The 18,435-nt window shown below is 42.9% G+C and overlaps 2 protein-coding genes across 2 annotated transcripts in view; one reads left to right on the forward strand and one right to left on the reverse strand.

Annotated features, from left to right (window-relative positions):
- LOC139223491 (voltage-gated delayed rectifier potassium channel KCNH8-like) overlaps positions 1 to 16,143 on the forward strand; it is a 28,062-nt gene extending 11,919 nt beyond the window's left edge. The window contains exons 4-15 of the mRNA XM_070855416.1: positions 1,117 to 1,262; positions 1,635 to 1,893; positions 2,759 to 2,916; positions 4,046 to 4,253; positions 5,150 to 5,527; positions 5,694 to 5,893; positions 6,606 to 6,855; positions 9,021 to 9,235; positions 12,069 to 12,346; positions 14,157 to 14,266; positions 14,357 to 14,409; positions 15,333 to 16,143. Coding sequence (XP_070711517.1) covers positions 1,117 to 1,262; positions 1,635 to 1,893; positions 2,759 to 2,916; positions 4,046 to 4,253; positions 5,150 to 5,527; positions 5,694 to 5,893; positions 6,606 to 6,855; positions 9,021 to 9,235; positions 12,069 to 12,346; positions 14,157 to 14,266; positions 14,357 to 14,409; positions 15,333 to 16,022 — 2,945 coding nt within the window. The 3' untranslated portion in view covers positions 16,023 to 16,143. The remainder of the gene's footprint in view (positions 1 to 1,116; positions 1,263 to 1,634; positions 1,894 to 2,758; positions 2,917 to 4,045; positions 4,254 to 5,149; positions 5,528 to 5,693; positions 5,894 to 6,605; positions 6,856 to 9,020; positions 9,236 to 12,068; positions 12,347 to 14,156; positions 14,267 to 14,356; positions 14,410 to 15,332) is intronic.
- Positions 16,144 to 16,870: 727 nt separating this feature from the next.
- Positions 16,871 to 17,962, reverse strand: LOC139223446 (gamma-crystallin S-like). The gene is made up of 3 exons (XM_070855355.1): positions 17,954 to 17,962; positions 17,435 to 17,677; positions 16,871 to 17,143 (listed from the first exon to the last, which is right to left on the reverse strand). The coding sequence occupies exons 1-3, from the start codon at positions 17,960 to 17,962 to the stop codon at positions 16,871 to 16,873; spliced, it is 525 nt and encodes a 174-aa protein (XP_070711456.1).
- Between the last annotated feature and the right edge of the window lie 473 nt (positions 17,963 to 18,435).

Raw genomic sequence — 18,435 nt, forward strand, 5'->3', positions numbered from 1 at the left:
CCTTTAATATTATGGTGACATTATTATCACCAAATAAATAACCTTATTGGCAAAATAGTGCATCTTTGTCAGTTGCATTGTCAAAAAACATGGTAAATGATGAATAAATGATTTCTTATTGCTACCACATCAAAAAAAAAAGCGTATACAGTCCTGATCATCCATTCAAACTGCTGTCATGCATAATACAGTACAAGAGGACATGAATGTGTTTGCTGTTGTCCTCCAGTAAAAATGGCCACTGGCCTCCTTGGTAACACTAATGTGTTATGAAAAGGAACTAGGTCTAATAAAAAGAGGCTTCCCCACATTCAACTCATTATACAATAGTAACCTCCATCAGCTATCAAAGGTGAAACACAGGTAAGCTCCTAGAGAGCAATTGTTCAGTTCTGTGTGATTCAGGTTGCAAGTTTGACATGAGGAGGCTCCTGTTTGTGTGTCATGTAGTAAGTTTGACTCACCTTCCTTCACCATCACTGCCGACTCCCCAGTCTCTCCCTACGTATGCCCTAATCTATCAAACGAAAAGACCTGAAACTGGACATCTAATTTATGAGTTAACACAGCATCATGTCTGTTTCTGAAAGCGAAGTTGATTTAAATGGTGAATGTTTGATTTGAGCAGAATATTTTACCAAATATTTAAAAAATATAAAATTCCCATTGGGTTGAGGGATTCCGACACATTATGAATTCGATAGCTCATGAGACATCCAATGTGCTAACATGACTCACAGGAGCAGTTATACAGTATGGCATCGCCAACCTGATGCCTTGATAACCTCATACAGTAAGAGGTGTAATGTAATATATGGCCTCAAATATTTGGCTCATGGTTGGATTTTTGTAGCTCCCAGCAACAACATGTTAAAAGTGAAAAGAAAATGAAAATCCTAAAAGCGATCAGAGCTACATGTGTAGTAGCATCGAAGCCCCGTCGCTCCAGAATATGACGCAGCGGATGTGGCTTTAAAAGATGACGTATGGCCCCGCAGCAAGGCTAGTTGGTGAACAACTGTAGCTGAAGAGCTATCAGCTAACAGCAAGAATTTGCATATCAAAGTTTCTGCCACGTGTCTGCGTGCTTCTCTAGTTTTGTGTCCTTGCTCTCAGATGAGGAAACTGGGCTGGAGATCCACCAGGTCAGCCGGCCCACGGGCTTCAACATGGAGCGCCGACGCAGCCGGGCCGTCCTCTACCAGCTGTCTGGACACCTACAGAAACAGGACAAAACCAAGAGCAAGCTGAAGATCAACAATGTGAGACACGCTGTCTTTAGTACCATCTGTCCTACTTTGGGTTTGACCTACTGTCTTTCTGAAGCATAATACTAATATTTTTGGATTAAACCTTTGCTCTAGTGCACAGAACAAAATGTTGTTGTCCTCTGGCACAACCCTCAGCCACATAACCAACCTAAGGTGGTATAATGACACTGCAGCCTTTAGGAGGCACTAGCAAGGCTTTATATTTTCAGTCATGACCTATAGATTGAGGTGGGGACACACTGCTTTTACAGGCTTGCATCTGTTGACTGGTGATCAATTCAAATCAAATCAAAGTTTGCCTTTGAATTATGGCTGCTATTTAATTTGTAACATTTGCGTGTGTGTTTCCATACACCTTTCAAGAGTGTCCTTGGAGCCAATGCGAACCCGGTCCCAGAGTACAAGGTGGCAGACGTCCAGAAGTCTCGGTTTATCCTCCTTCACTATGGTGCATTCAAGGCTGGCTGGGATTGGCTGATCCTGTTGGCCACCTTCTACGTAGCTGTCACCGTTCCCTACAACGTCTGCTTCACTGCGGTGGAGATACGAGAGGACGGTGGCTCAGCAGCACGTAACCCTCCGAGTGTCAGCGACATCTTGGTGGAGATACTTTTTATCATTGGTGAGGCTGCTTTCACATGTTTTGTAAAATGTTTTTGTCAGTTTAATGCATCTCAGCCAAGGATGTTCATTCTTAAGACATAATTGTGAAAAGACAGGTCTCAAATATGTACTTAGTAACTTTTACTAACAAAAGCACATAATCTAGCCAATGTGACTGACATGACATGACATTTGTACCTCATATACACTGCTCAAAAAAAATAAGGGAACATTTAAATCACACATCAGATCTAAATATTCAAGATCAAAGGGCCCACTGCACCAGCGTAAGGTCTGGCAGTGCTCCTCCGGTTCCTCCTCGAACAAAGGAGCAGATACCGGTCCTGCTGTTGGGTTGATGCCCTTCTACGGCCCCTCTCCTGGTATCTCCTCCATGCTCTTGAGACTGTGCTGGGAGACGCAGCAAACCTTGCGACATATGGATGGACGAACTGGACCATAACTGGACCTGTGCAACCCTAATGGGCTGCAGGTACCAGCTCATGCTACCAGTAGTAACAAGGACATTAGCGGAAGAAGAATCAATCTTGCTGTTGCCTCTCCAGTGGACACTGGCACCAAAACAGGTGAAATTGATTCACAATCACTTATGCTTCCTAACTGGACGGATTGATATCCCTGAAGTTTGATTGACTTGGTGTTATACTGTGATGATTAAGCGTTCCCTTAATTTTTTTTTAGCAGTGTATTTACAGAGGATTGCTTCATCATCAATGTACGTTTGAATACAGGAGTTTCAAAGGTGAACTGTTGCTGCAAAAGTTGTATTTTAAAGCTGAATATTCAAGCTGAATTTTGGTGATCAGGGATTATAACATGGACAGTTTCCAAGCAGCACTGGTGTGTTTTGTGTTGTGTGCCAGATATCGTGCTGAACTTCCGAACCACCTACGTGAGCACTTCTGGTCAGGTCGTGTATGATGCCAGCTCCATCTGCATTCACTATGTCACATCCTGGCTGTTTGTGGACCTGATCGCCGCCTTGCCCTTTGACCTGCTCTACGCCTTCAATATCAGTGTGGTGGGTCTCACACACACACACACACACACACACACACACACACATTCATACATGCACACATCGTTCACAAAGAAAGTACGCAGTTTAACAGTGTAGTTTCTGGTTTGTTATGTAGTGTGTGTGCACATTTATGTGTATATGGGTGTTGGGAAAGTGCAAATCAATCAAACATCTGACTGTGCTTGCCAGATTAGGTGAGATTTATGTGCTTTTATGCGTATGTGTAATGTATAGGAGGCTCCATGGACTCCGCCAATGGTAATAGATGTCATTCTTTTATCAATGGCATTGATGAAGTGGCTCTGTTCCACTCTCGCTCACCATTAATTAAAAAAGACCACGAAAGAGCCTGCAAATGTACAGTGAACACCGAGGCACAACACACACATACACACAAAATCCCTTGTGCTAGAAAGACGTGGGGAAAAAGATAACATTTTTATCTGAAAAAGCAAAAACCGACCATTTGTTTTGCCGTACGGGCTTTGAGGGAGGAAAACTGAAAGTCTGAGCCTCAACAAGAAGCTCATTATTAGGTAACCAGTAATTATGCTGATGAATGAGTGTGGAGGCTAGTAGATTAGCCAGATGATGTTGAGTGCAGAGCCTGCTACAACAGATATTGTATAATAGATACAGGATCACTGTGCTTTAGAGAAAAGGAATCTGGATGATGATGAATTGTGATAAGAGCAAAGAAAATGTTTCTTTAAAACAACATTTTTTTCTAACTTTTCTCTACTTGCTGCTTTTTTTTCTTTTGAAATATTAAATACATCCTTCAAATATGTAGATTCTTTGGCTAAAGCTGGCTAAAACTCTAAATTATCTTTGGTGCTAGAATATTTTAATCCTGTCTGTGGAGTTTGAGAGGCAAGTCCTCCTGCAACATAGCTCACCATCGAGATGATGAAATCTTCAGTGTGCATGGGTAATTTCTATTTACACAACTATGGCTCCAGATGGGAAACTGTTAAGATTAAACATGAAATCTGGCTCTAATTTATGTCTCAGGAAAGAGTCTTCTTTATCTGTCCAAGAGTAACTAATCCCATCCTAACAAGCAACTCTGATTATATCTTGGATAAGATGTGATTTTTTAAAAAATCCACCGTCCTCTCTCTCCCAGAACTTCGGGGTTCATTTGCTGAAGACAGTGCGCCTCCTCCGCCTCTTGCGCCTCCTGCAGAAGCTGGATCGTTACTCCCAGTACAGCACCGTAGTCCTCACCCTGCTCATGTCCACCTTCGCCCTGATAGCCCATTGGATGGCCTGCGTGTGGTATTTTATCGGACGCAGTGAGATTGAAAGTAACAGCCCTGCCTCCTGGGATATAGGTTTGTGTCTGTGTGTGGTGCAGTCTGCATGCGTATTTGTTGCACATTTATGGAAAGATTTGAAAGGTGATTTGAATGGTGGCACCAAAGACAGAGACCAAAACGAAGATAATTTGTGTTTTTTACTAGAATTTTACTGAGTCTGAAGACTAATCAGGCTATTCTCAGCATGAGGCACGAGTGTCCTTTTACTGAGAAAACAGTTCTTATTATGGTGATCTGTTACCCCTCCTACTGGGCCACACAACAACAATACTGTGAGGCACATATCCTGTTCAAATCAGCAATGTGGAATGAGACAGAAAGATGTAAGGGGTAAGTATGGTGGGGAAAAAAAAGACTCTTCCACTGGTACACATAGGCACACTTGTACGCATGGGGCAGCTCTGCCTGTCCATTAATTATAGGGTTAGTAATTATGCAAAACACTGAACCCTAAATTGCTTCCGATGAGCACAACAGTGCTCCACCATTCACCATAATGAGTGGGCGAATGAGAGGCCTTTAAAAGCTCAGTTTGAAGCTCTGTTTAAATACTATCCATATCCACATTACAAGTCAGCTTCACTGTTTTATTCTTATGTTATTGGAAAGTCATGACAGCAGCATTCACTTTAGTAAAACAGTGATTCATTACAGTCCACAATTAAAAATGTTGCCCAGAGGTTGGTGCTGGAGGAAAGCGTGTGAGTCTTCAGAATTGAAAGAGATGTGGATTTTCTTTTGGAGAAAAGTGAAGAAAAGCTTTGACCTGATGGGTGCCTTAGATAAAAGGTCATAATGTCAGTTTTGTCTGTCTGCCATGGTGGTTTTGTTATTTCTCTCTCCATCACCTGGCAACTGATATGAATTGGTTAGTTAGAGTCTACTTAGTCACTTCCCTCTTCCCTCTGCAGGCTGGCTCCATGAACTGGCCAAACGCTTGGGAACGCCGTACTTCCTGGCACCGCTGACCTCCCTGTTGGGAGTGTCCGATTCACCTCAAGGCACCATGACAGCGGGACTCGCCAATTACAGCCAGTGGAACGGGTCGGGGTTGGAGTCACTGAGTGGGGCTGGTTTGCTGGGTTCAGGCCAATGGAACAGCAGCAGGACCAGAGTCAGGATGCCAAACAGCTCGGGGACGACGTTAAGCGGCGGTCCATCTGTCAGGAGCTCCTACGTGACGTCACTGTACTTTGCTCTGAGCAGTCTGACCAGTGTGGGCTTCGGCAATGTTTCAGCCAACACGGACTCTGAGAAGATCTTCTCCATCTGCACCATGCTGATTGGAGGTGGGAAAAACACGAGACCAAAGCAGCCATACTTTTATTCCTGTGGAAACTAAATAACCACAATATTATATCATCATGAAAATGTTGTATTCACTATTTGGTATAGTATATAGTATATACCTATAGCTTTATTCAGTTTCTGTCCCTCTTTCTCTCTTCTCTGTAGCATTAATGCATGCTGTGGTGTTTGGAAATGTGACCGCCATAATCCAGAGGATGTACTCACGCCGCTCCCTCTACCACACCCGCACCAAGGACTTGAAGGACTTCATCCGGGTGCACCGGCTGCCTAAGGCCCTGGAGCAGCGCATGATGGAATGCTTCCAGACGACCTGGTCCGTCAACAACGGCATCGATGTCAGCGAGGTAAGTGCGTCAAGAATAACAGATTAAGACATACGCATGACAGTGTGAGCATATGAAACTGTGACAATGTGTTTCAGTGATTTCTGAAAATGAAGGGTATACAGTGTGACCTCTGTGGCTTGGATTGACATTGTCAGTTACAATGGGATCAACTAGACCGGATTCTAAAATTCAAAGTGCAAAACCAAGCAATTTGCCCTCCATACAGACTAAAGAAACGGCTCAAAGCCATCGAGAGGATTTGGGTTTTTGTTTTAGATTTCATGAATATTATTTCTCTTAGTCTCATAGAGACTAGAGTCTATCTTGGGTGTTTTGCCATGGCTTCAAATCTAGATAATCCCAGGGAACAAACACTAATACTTAAAGGTAATAACCCACAGCTTTCCCTTGCAAAGATTTTTTTCTTTGCTACTTTTTGGGAATTTGCTCCATAAAGTTAATGAGAGCGATTGCATTTAACATCATCCAGAAACTGTGTGCTAGCTATGCATGTATCAGTTGGTTGTGACTATGTGGGAAGGTGAAAGGTTTTATTTTGCCTGTTACCTCCACCTTCCCACACAGGCACATTCAAATGGTGACACACAAAAGCAATAAGCCACTAAAGCTAAGAGAGAGATGGCGATTAATCTGTAGCAAGCAGTCATAGACAACAAATTGTGTTTTGTGTGCCTTTCACTGTCAAATGTCCCCTTTATCCCCTCAACAGCTGCTAAAGGACTTCCCAGATGAGCTGAGGGCTGACATCGCCATGCACCTGAATAATGAGCTGCTGCAGCTGTCGATCTTCGAGTCAGCCAGCAGGGGGTGCCTGCGCTCCCTCTCACTCATCATCAAGACCTCCTTTTCCGCTCCTGGGGAGTTCCTCATCCGCCAGGGCGACGCTCTCCAGGCCATCTACTTCGTATGTTCAGGCTCCATGGAAGTACTGAAGGACAACACTGTGCTGGCCATTCTGGGTAAAGAACATTAATGTGTCAGTGTATTAGCTGCTGATATATTGGCATTAAATATGCACATAGTTAAAACGTAATGCTATATAATGCAATACATATGACACATACCCGACATCATTGAGGTTCAGCCCCATGGACAGCTCCCATTCCCACAATGCTATGGGAGCTGTTTCTGTACATCCATTTTTCCACACTAACTCATTCCTGCTTTTGAGAGACCAGGTTCGAGAAGCATGCAAGCACGCTCTCATGCTCCTGCATTCGTAAGTTTGGGGGATTTGGGTCAAGCCCCCTGTTGGTCCTGTGGTCTGAGTGAGTCATTTTGCCACTAAATCTTGAAGGACTTCTCCCTCTCCTCCCAGATTTTGGCAGCAAAGTGACTCAAAAGTGCCACTGACTTCCGACAAAAGGATGTGTATACGTGTATGTATATACACAGCCCCAAGTGAGTGTGTGTGAATGATTAGCTTTCCTCTGATGGCAGATTGGCAACCCACCTTTATGTCCTTTGGCCTGTGTGAATTTTAAAGTTCATACTTGTATTTGGAGGCTGAACGCTCCTTTTTAGAAGAAAAGAACAGCCTGACGCTTCGCCCTCACATTTGACATCTTCGTGTTAAGCGAGAGACGGTGTAAGTGATGAATAAACAATGGTGGACAGCAAGGTGGACTCAGGAGATTTTCAATGGTCAGGGACAGTGAGCCTGCTTGAAAGGCTGGAGGAGGTCACATGATCAACAGATCATGTTGAGCTGAATCTGCACGACCTGGAGCAGGAGAAAAAGATGGTCTTTTCTCAGTTTGGCAGTCGTAGACACACTTTTATGTTGAAAAGACAACAAAAAAATTGACAATTAACAATTGAGTTCATGTATATGAAGTCAAAGCCAGCCAACCAAGTGTGATCTAAGTGAAATGTAAAAAAAGAAATGATCAGAATTCAGTTGGAAAATTGAAATAGACTGTGAATATTACAAGACTTCTCCTCTTTTGTCTGTTTTGCAGTGTGGTTGCCACATTATGAGCAGAAAAACAGAAAGGGCTGTTACCACTGGGGAAGTTATTAGACATCCAACATTAACTGGCCGTCAATACAGCCTTTATGAAAAGGAGCATAATGAACAAGAGCGGCCTACTGCTGATAAAAATTGCAATCATCTCCATATTAAACTGTCCCTGTGGGCAAGCAATTCACACTCCGTCAGCTGAAATATGAAGCGTGACAGAGATTGATGGAACAATTTGGGAAGCAGCCAAAAGCCCTACATGAATTACATTCTCATTATTCATTGATTTTTTAAATATTTTGGCAGTTTTGGCAAAAATATCCAACTTCACAAATGAAAATGATCTAATAATGCTCAAGTATAGTAGTGCGTCAATGGTTGAATGCAGTGTTAAAAGTGCTTTGAGAGGTCAAAAAGAATGGAAAGACTATATACAAGTGGACAATATGAACCAGAACCATGCCTCTCCAGACCCTCGTCCTACAGCACGCACACCGACTCTCCAGTTCTACACAAACATGGATGAAACAGAACACTGAAACACGAACAAACTTCAAAACAGCACTGGAATCAGCTCAGGTCAGAGGGATCAAATTGGCAACACTCTTTTTTCGTATTAATGAGGAGGAGAGGAAAGAGGTTAAACTCATTAGAATGTTGGACCTGCTGTGTGAGTACATACGTGAACACACACACACACACGTTCTTCTCCCGTCCCTCCAGTGTGCAGCAGTACACACACACACACACACACGTTCTTCTCCCGTCCCTCCAGTGTGCAGCAGTACACACACACACACACGTACATTCACAAATTTCTCCAATAGACACCCAAACACTGGTTTTCTCTCTCGTTCAGCTCTGCCGAAGGCAGTGAGGTAGAACAAGTGAGACAGACCTACCATGCAAGTAAAAGTACCTCCAAATTGTGCTCGTAATAGCAGTGTACTTGAGTAAATATACATTTCATCACTGACTTCTAGTAGCCATAACAACACACTAAGAGTTAAGTGACAGACAAAGATAGTAGCCGCTTTAGCCAAAAGATGCAGAGAGCAAGCCAGACAAATCGGTTGCCTACCATTCATTTGATTCCTGAACAGTGGTTGCTTCAGTACCTGCAGTCTCAGTTACATCCCTATCTGTATCTCTGCTTTCTAGGTCGGGGCGATCTGATTGGCTCCGACTGTCTCACTCAGGAGGAAGTGATAAAGACGAACGCCTGTGTGAAGGCCCTCACCTACTGTGACTTGCAGTACATCAGCCTCAAAGGCCTCCGCGAGGTGCTCTGTCTCTATCCCGACTACGCGCAGAAGTTTGTCACCGAGATCCAGCATGATCTGACTTACAACCTCCGGGAAGGACACAGCATGGAGGTATCATCATGGCTGACGCTCTTAACACATTACCTGGTTTCATTTGTCATTTTATGCGGCATAAAACTTTACTACACTGCTCTAACACCTTGTACAGGTGTTTTACCTAACTGGGGAAATCCCAATTACAATGATGAGACCTACTTCAGCATGTTCATGTAAAATTAATGCACATCCTTGGGTCATTCAGACTCAATTACTCTCCATGGCCTGAAAAATATATTAATGCACTAAATTTGGTGGAGAGAAAAGAAGCTTTCTTTCATTTGTGAGTGTTTTATTACCACTATCATTATTAATATTACCATATTGCTAAGCTAAGTGCATTGGCGATGAACCGTCTCTAAATGTCTGGCAGAAAAGTCTGGATGAGATCCACAAGAATAGCCCCTCTGTTTTTTAGATTAGTCCCAGCAGCGCAATGACCTCCTCTAACCAACTCGTGACGCAATGTCGGAACGACGGCTTTGCACTTGAAAAAGGATTAGCCATCTGGGCTGGAAGTGAGGAGGAAGCCGTTGCTTCTGCTTTGGGATGCCGCCAACAGATAAAGACGTGATCTAAACATGGACGATTTGGATGTTGGAGGTCCAAGAGAATTATCGAGTGACAAGAAAGTATATCAGAATGAAAAATTATATATTTAGTCAGACCCAAAACATGGATGGCTGCTTGATTATAAGTCTTCTGATTGACTGTAAGTCCACTTAATACTTAAAAGTGCAAGTATGTGAGAGCATATTTATTTATGGATCGAGGAATTAAGCAGGACACTTGGCACAGCTAACCACCAGCTCACCGCCCATTTTAAACATGTTCCGTCCAAATTCAAGCAGATTAAACCAACCGCTTTAAATGCCACAGAAATGCTGTGTAGATTGGTGCTCTGGCTGCTGGATAGAAGCATCAAGAATCCTGAACATGAAGCCAAAGCTTGAATGAAAATACCTTTTAAACTTTAAAGCACTTATGGGGACAATAAAGTCAGTTCAAATCAACGAAGGCACAAAGAGAGCGTTTTGAATTGAATTTTCAGTAAAGTTGAGCAACATTTATGATCGTTTGTTCCATCTGTGTGCCTCACAGAGGCAAACCGATCCTGCGAAGTAAAGCTACGGTGAAAAATGTTCAACTAAAACTTTGATTCTCATCTTTAACGACTGCGAGGAATTTTTGCAGCTGCCGCTTATTTTGCAAGTCAGATTTAAACACATCTCACACAAACACACATTTTATATGCATGTGGAGCAATAGCAGTAGTGCGTCCTCCACCGAGCGGCTAAAAATAGTGCTGTCAGACGAGTGGGGGAGGGGCTGGGTCACCCCTTACTGGATAAATATAGAGCAACAACCAGATGGAGACAAGACAAGAAAACATCAGGATGATGGGAAGCTGGGGGCAAGAGGGAGGAGGGAAGAACCTCTGCTGATATTTGCATTCACATGCCAACACACAGTCGTACTGCAGATGTTCACGCATGCAGCATCACACTCATACCAGCACGCTTTAACACATCACATTTGTCCTTGCTCATATAGAATGACACACAGGCTGACTCACATGTTCATATGCTCATATCTTTCAACACGGAACATCTTCAGATGCAACACACACGTGCATCTCTCTTTCTTTACACCCTCAAAGCCGCCGCATGTAATTGGCTGACGCCCGTATAGTAGCACGCTGTATGTTAAGGGTGGCACGTGCTGCTCTCACACACAAACACACAAACACCGAAACAGTCCCCCCCCCTTTTCCGGTTTGGTTCCCTGCAGGCAAACCTCTGCGCTAAAATTAAACCAATGTGCGTCTAAAAATACCAGCTGGGGCACGTGAGCCACAGGCAGGATAGAAAAGAAAAACAAACGGAGGGGAGAGTGGCGGTGTCGGGGAGACGAGAGTAGGAAAAGGGGGGAGAAAAGAGGAGAAAGAGAAAATGGGATTTGATCGAGAGAATTTTAATCAGCTTTGAGCTTACAGTTGAGAGAAGATGACCTTCCCAAAATACATGTTTCAGCCGCCAACAACAACATGCTGACTGCAGGAAAGGACATTCTGTTCAGATATTACTTGTTAAGACTCAAAGGTTGTGTGTTTTTTTTATTATAGAAAACCTTTGCAAGAGCTAAATATCTCTTGGGCTGATACATGCTTAGTTTCTGAATGAGAATGTTGATGAGCTGAATGGAAATCAGCTATTGTGAATGGCAAACTGTTCATGCTTTCAGTGGCTCTGCAGCTCCCCCGTCTGGTCAAAGAGTGCAATAGTGCTCCAGCTCGTTAATTCTGTGTTCTGTTCATGCTAATTATAAGCAGGTTTTTAGTGTATTCTCACTGGAAGTCAGTATGTAGTAGCATACTAAAATACTGAATATGTAGGTGGCTGATGGTGAGACAGTTCCAGAAATAAAATACTACATGTGATGAATAAAAAAATGCACTTTCAGATCATATATATGAATATATTTTATTAGAAATACAGCCGACCCCACATTACACATAGTAGTGGAGAGGAGTTTACTTACCAAACAATCCAGCGGGCTAGTCATACCCAAAGAGGGGCACAAAGAGGGGCTTCTGCTCTAAACTGAACACCAAACTCTTTACCCATAACAAGCTTATCTAAAGAAATTTAGTTAGCCCAAGGTCTTACAAACTGAACAGTCTGGAACCACTCCCAAAGGTTGCAGGGGAACATTTTGAGTTATTCAACAGGCCTTGTACTTTTCTACCACTGGTTAATAATGCAGCGTCTCTCTATTGCTCTCTATGTTTCTCTGTTCTAAACACATTATGAAATTTGTGTCCCTGCCCTCTTTTTCCTCTCCCCAGTCAGACTGCGAGAGCAATGGAGGAATTATGAAGAAGCTTTCATCCATCAAGGAGGACGAGGAGGGATCGGCCTCCGAGGTTGAACACTCAACCCCGCTCCCCAAGATGCCTCCCCTGGGCAGGCTCGGTCGAGGCCTGCGCTCCCCCCTGCGCTCCCCTCTGCGCTCGCCGCTGCTGCCCCCAAGAGCTCTCAGGCCACTGAGTGATCACCCTCGGCCTACCAGCCTGCAGATTCCTGTGGTGAGCTTCAGCTGCCTGCAGCCAGAACTCAGCCCACGGTAAAGAGCCATTCAATGATTTATTGACTGGATGCTTAGCTTAGCTTAGCTTAGCTGAGGGAGTTCATTCAGTAAGTCACCCACTGTGGGAATTTGACTTACACTCTTTCTGACTTGTGAAATTACTAATAAACACAAAACTAATCTGCATGGAGCCCCCAGAGAGGTGGCAGCAGAGTCTCGAATGCAGGAATCAATTTATTTTGGTACAGTATCGCAGTGGTTCTCAACCTCTTTGGTGTCAAGTACACCCAAATTGAACTGTCCGGTAAGATTTAGTTATTCCATAACTGACTATATTGATTGGCACATTAAAACATTATCGCAATGGGATTCTGTTTAATGGAATCAGAGTGAAATTCGCATTACAGTGGTAAAGAACGAGTCATCAAAGTTTTATTTACAACTAATAGGCTGTCAAATGTCCTCATAGGAAGCCTAAATCAGAGCATGCATGTGATGATCAGCTGGGTAATTAAAGAAAAAAAATCAGATTCATTAACATAAGATAACAAAGGAAAGAGTTGTATTGTTTTTTGTTTTTTTGTATTTAATTTGTTTAGCCTGCTTCCATAAATGATGCCTGGGAGACCTTTTCCATTTCATTTTATTAGAAATGAATTAAAATCAGTGGCAGCGTTATCCTTTAAAGTGTCTAGACATGTCTGTATTTTGTGGCAGTAATCATTTATTTCCAAACATAAAGATCAACATCAGACATTTGCATTTTAATTTCGTCATTTCATCATTTGCAGAAAAATTACATTTCAGTCTGATTAAATTAAATGAATCATTTTAATATTAGCAGGCCTGAACTTTCTTACATCCAAAATCTCCAGTGTCCTACAAAGAGATTACTTATTATTAAGATTACAGTCACAAACAGTTTTGGAATTAATTAGTGCAGAGCAAACTGGCGGTTTGGCACCAGGTTTCCGCTGCTGTTTCCAAGTGCTTAATACCGAGTTTTTCCTCCTGTTATCACAGAGCATACTGTTAATAGTTATATGTAATATAAATATTTGCACATTTTCAACAGTTCCAACGTTGTAGAGTTTGTGAAGAGTAGAACCATGCCATGCGCTAAAATCATCTTATTTTACAGATAGTAGAAAGAAATAAAGCTAAAACAAAGATTGACTTCTTCATAAACTTTGGTCCCTTTGACGTCCTGGTAAAGTAACTATCACAACATATATTTATATGTTAACAAAAATGGTTTCTCGTGATGGATGCAACTGCTAAAATGTATGTGCCAACTTCTAGAGCACTTAGAAATTCTTTCACTTACACAGTTTTTAGGTATTTATTTATTTTGTAGGTGGTGAAACTATTTTGTCATGAACTTTTCTATGGATGTATTCATACTTAGTAAAAGCAGAGGAGGAGGGTTCAGGACTTTTCAGTCAGAAAATAGGTTCATTTCCGACACTAAGAAGCTGAAACAGACACGCAACACACCACGCTTGGATTCAGTGAATGAACGAGTGATCTTTTCGTTATTCCGCTGATTAAACCGCATCCAGTTTGTGGTTATAAATGATGCAAGGTCACAAGAGACGTGCGGCATCCTGTATGTTATCTTGAACAAGAAAAAGCCATTTGTACCCACCCGCATTAGTGCACACCTACATGTGCAACTCAGTGAATGGTGAACAACGTCTTCTTTATTGTGACTATACTGACTGGGGACAATCTGAGATTTATAAATTAAAGACCACGCTTTATTCCCACACTGTAACTCCGATTTTATTTTCAAAATCTGAATTTTAATTTCCAGAATTCTCACGTTGTTCCCATCTGTCCTCAGGTTTGTTGACGGGATCGAGTCAGAAAACCAAAGTGGTTCCGCTCAGAAGTTTGTTTTTCCAGCCAGCGCGACTCAGACTTTCTTACGCAGCCCTGAAGCAGCTACCCCAGGTTAACACACACACACACACACACACACACACACACACACACACACACTCACACACAAAAGCTTAATTTCTACTGTGTCTGTGTCCTCAGGGGCCCGTGATGAGAGTGACACCATTGAGAGCATCGCTCAGCTAAAATATGAGGTAAGGCTGGTCACTCTAAAGTCTCAGGAAAGAACTCTAATATTGTTGATTACAAATTCAGGTTCAAGTTCATTCAGTTTGAAATGTTTCACCTGCTATTTATTGTTTCTGGTGCCGTTATGAGGCCGTTCTTTATCTCAGTTGCACCAAAAATCTCACCGATTTCACAGGATTCCAAATGTGTACATAAGGCAACTATTTAATGTCTCTATACAAGCCATTTCTTTGTTTTTAGATAGTCCCAGTTATTAAGATAAAGGACACAACCACATTGTAAGCTAATAAAACACTTTTGCTGGCATTTAATGGAAGTAAAAAAATTCATTTGTTGCTCAAGGGGGTTTAAAAGAAACATATTCTTGTATTTGGAGGTCCTATTAGAATATGTTTACATGCTGTAATGTTCAATAGTAATCCCATACTGTGCATTAATGCTCTTTTTAGCCTCTTTCTGAATGCTTCTGTCTCCTCAAGGCCCCCAACTGGAACAGAGGCACAGTCTACCTCGCCCCCGGTCTCCACTCTTAAGGGAGTGGGGACAACGTGCTAACACCAAGTCCAACATATTAACCTGCCAAATAGAATAGCACAACAGCATACAACACCGCAAAAAACAGCTTTCAAGCATGAAATTGGGTCACTTCTTGTTAAGAAAGCAAGAAGGACTCAGCCACATAGCAATGGATTCGCGTTTTTAGTGCGCAGGATCTCCATTCTGCAGAAGGGCTGGAGGAGGTCACATGATCAGTAGATCCCTAAGTGTGATGGAGCAGGCGAGGCAAAGGGGAGAGGATATCTAGAGACACCGTAAATCTACGTTGAAAAGCCATTAAAAGCCTAAATTTTACTTTATTGCATCTCGCTAACCTAAACTTGAAAATAAGAGTCTCGTGTGACCATTTCTGACTCTTCCTCCTCTCCAGATGAACGTCCTTTCCCGTCACGTAACCGCCGTCAGTCAGGAGCTGCAGGAAATGACACGTCTTCTCAAACCTCTTTTCCATAACACCTCCACGCTGCTGCTACCTAGCACCGTGACTCCACCTCCCAGTGTGTCATCACACAGCTCCTCCCCAGCCCCACCCCTTCTTACCCAACATCCACCTGTGGACTGCTCAGACATTCAAAATTCCCCATGCGTCCTGGCACCTGAGCCGTTTGATCCACTTCACTACCAATCCCGAACCGCCACCTCCCATGATCCTCCATTTCCTCATCAGACCAGTACCATCCCCTCATTCTCTCATCTCTCAGCTCCCCCGTCACTCGACAGCTCTCCCCATGAGCACACAGTCGTGCCGCATCCCTGCTCCACCTCTTTCTCCACCCCTTCTCTTTCTTCATCAAGCCATCCGTCCACCGTCACTCCTCTTTTGGTAGACTTATCGGGACGCGGAATCCAACTTCACATGCAGCCTCGACCCTGCCTGCCATCCCTCTCCCAGTCTGAATCCAACTTCCAGTTCCAGCCTCAGTCCATATCCCCATCTTATCCCCATTCCGTTTCCCAGCCCCTTCTCCAGCCCTCCAGCGTCATGAACCTGCCGGAGGTGGACTGGGGGGAGCACACTGCCCAGCTCAGCTTCATCAATGAAGGACAGCCGTCGGTATGAACAGAAAAGAAGAGGCAAACAGGAACAACCAGCATGCCACACAACTTACTGCATGACGAACATTTGCCCAAACTTTGGCATGTGAGTTAAAATGTAAATACAACTGTTATAAACTGTGAGTATGAGCACCAGTTGTAAGCAAATCTGTTAATAAAATAGTTTGTTTTACAGTTTCATTTTGTTTTTTATGGCACTGAGTAATATAAATGCGAGGAGAAATTAACTATACAAATACAAATTCAATAACGAGCCTGATTTTGTAAATGCTAAAATATTGTTGCAATGATGGTCCTTGTATTGTTTACACATTTCAAGCAAATTTCAATTGGACAAAAATGAATGGAAGTCAATAGACGTTTGCAAAATGGTTAGTTGTGGTGCACAAGTAAAGTTTAAGTGATTTAACTGGCTGGAATGTGCAAAAGCACGCAATATTCCTTTAAGAAGGGTTTTAAAGGTGTAAGATAATGTGGGATATCAAGTAATTCCAAGTGGAAAAGGCTAAAGTCAAAGTGAAGTTGTGAGTCACTGGTGTCACAATCGTCCTTTTTCTTCTCTTCAGGTTGGAAGCTGCTAGATTCACAGCTCAAGTCCCACTCAAGTCCAAGTCATGTGACTTGAGATTACACCTCAACAGCATGAATGCTAAAATTTTTGCATGAAGCAAAAGAGGAAGTCATCTTACAGTGTTGTGGCCTTAAATCATGGTCCATTTACAAGCATTTCTGAAGTTTTAACTAGAAGAATATCACTTTCCCTCATGTATAATGCAGACACCCCCACACAGTGAAGACACCACCCTGTAATTCTTCATCATTCAGGTTTATTGTAGCCAAAAACAAACATGGCTACTCAGTTAGTCTCCTAAAAGACTGTACAGTGGGGCAGACAGCACCCCAGTCCACTGGCTGGCGGTACTCGCCTTTCTCCAGCAGGTACTGGCGACCCTTGTAGTTAGGGTGCTCGTAGAAGACCCACCAGCCCCCCAGGACCTTGCAGGAGTGGACCTCCCTCCAGTGGAACTTCTCCAGCACGGAGGGACAGTCCTCAGTTGCTTCAAACGCCTGACCAGAAAAATCCCCTTTCACATAGAGCTGGATCTTGTGAGGATCTCCGCTGGCCTGGAAGAGCAAACAGAGATAAGAGGAAGGATTTACAAAGATGTGCTGCAGATGTCAGGAGAGATTTGAACTAATATCTTAACAAGTCTTAACAAGTAAGTCATTTAGTCTTTAATTTATGACTTCAAATCGCATTTTCCTTGAAGAAATTCTATTTTTAGCTTCCATTTTTTTCCACAAAATCTCTAAAGATGAGCATTAGAATGAGATTTCAATACTCACTGGTAGACGCACCAAAGGAGATATGGTGCAGCTGTGCGTATTTTTAGATGAGTATGTTTGAAAGCTTACAAAGTGAATCGTCTTGCAGGAGCTGACTCTGTCGTTGAGGCCTGTCCAGCTCAGGAAGTCAGGATACTCGCCTCTGGTCAGGACATACTGGTAGCCCATGTAGTTTGGCCTTTCATAGATCACCCAGGTGCCGCTCTCCACCCGGATCGAGTTACAGCGACTCAGGTAGGAGTGGAAGTCGGTGCAGTCGCTGTCGCACTCATACCTGCGGCCCTGGTAGCTCTTGTCCTCGTAGAAGATGATCTGGGGGATGATACATGAGTGAATCTGATATTATACCGTTGAAAAATACAGTTTTTTGCCTGAAATATTATTTTTCAATCTGTAAATTTTTACTTTTACAAGCTTTGAGGCAAAAAACTCTATACAGTGGGAGGTTTGTGTGAAGAAAATGGAGGATCCACAAGAAAAACTTACCATAACTGCCACAAAACTTTCTTTTCAAGCACAACTTTCTGGATTCTTTGATATTGAATAGCTGTTTAAATTCACTCACACACTAAAACTACTTTAACTCACCCTGCCCATCCTGGGACCAACTGTGCTCCACCGTGCAGTCTCCCTTGAATATGTGTGTGTTATGTAATATAATTCCAAAGTATGTGTGTGTGTGTGTGTGCTTATATGAGCCCCTTGTTCTCTTTTATACCTTCCGAGCCCTCTATAATTGAGACTATTGCTTTGTCATGAGAATGAGATCCAAAATTTGAGTCAGTGGTTCCATTGCGAGTGCTGTTTTCCAGAAAGTGGCTGTGGGATTACTCCACATAAAGACCCCCCCTCGCCCCCCCGCCCCCCACTGACCAATTCTTTACAGCAAACTGTAAACACACTGCAGACACACACAGTTATGCACAAACACACTATGATATGTTTGATGATTGTGTAAATGTTTAACTGTCATTCTCAGGCACTGAGTGAATGTAAAAGTCAGCTCACTGTGTGCGCCAACAAACTTTCATCAATAGCAGCACTGAGCTCAACTTAAACAAAACAAAAAA

The sequence above is a fragment of the Pempheris klunzingeri genome, chromosome 24 (assembly GCF_042242105.1).
Source record: "Pempheris klunzingeri isolate RE-2024b chromosome 24, fPemKlu1.hap1, whole genome shotgun sequence".
NCBI lineage: Eukaryota > Metazoa > Chordata > Actinopteri > Acropomatiformes > Pempheridae > Pempheris > Pempheris klunzingeri.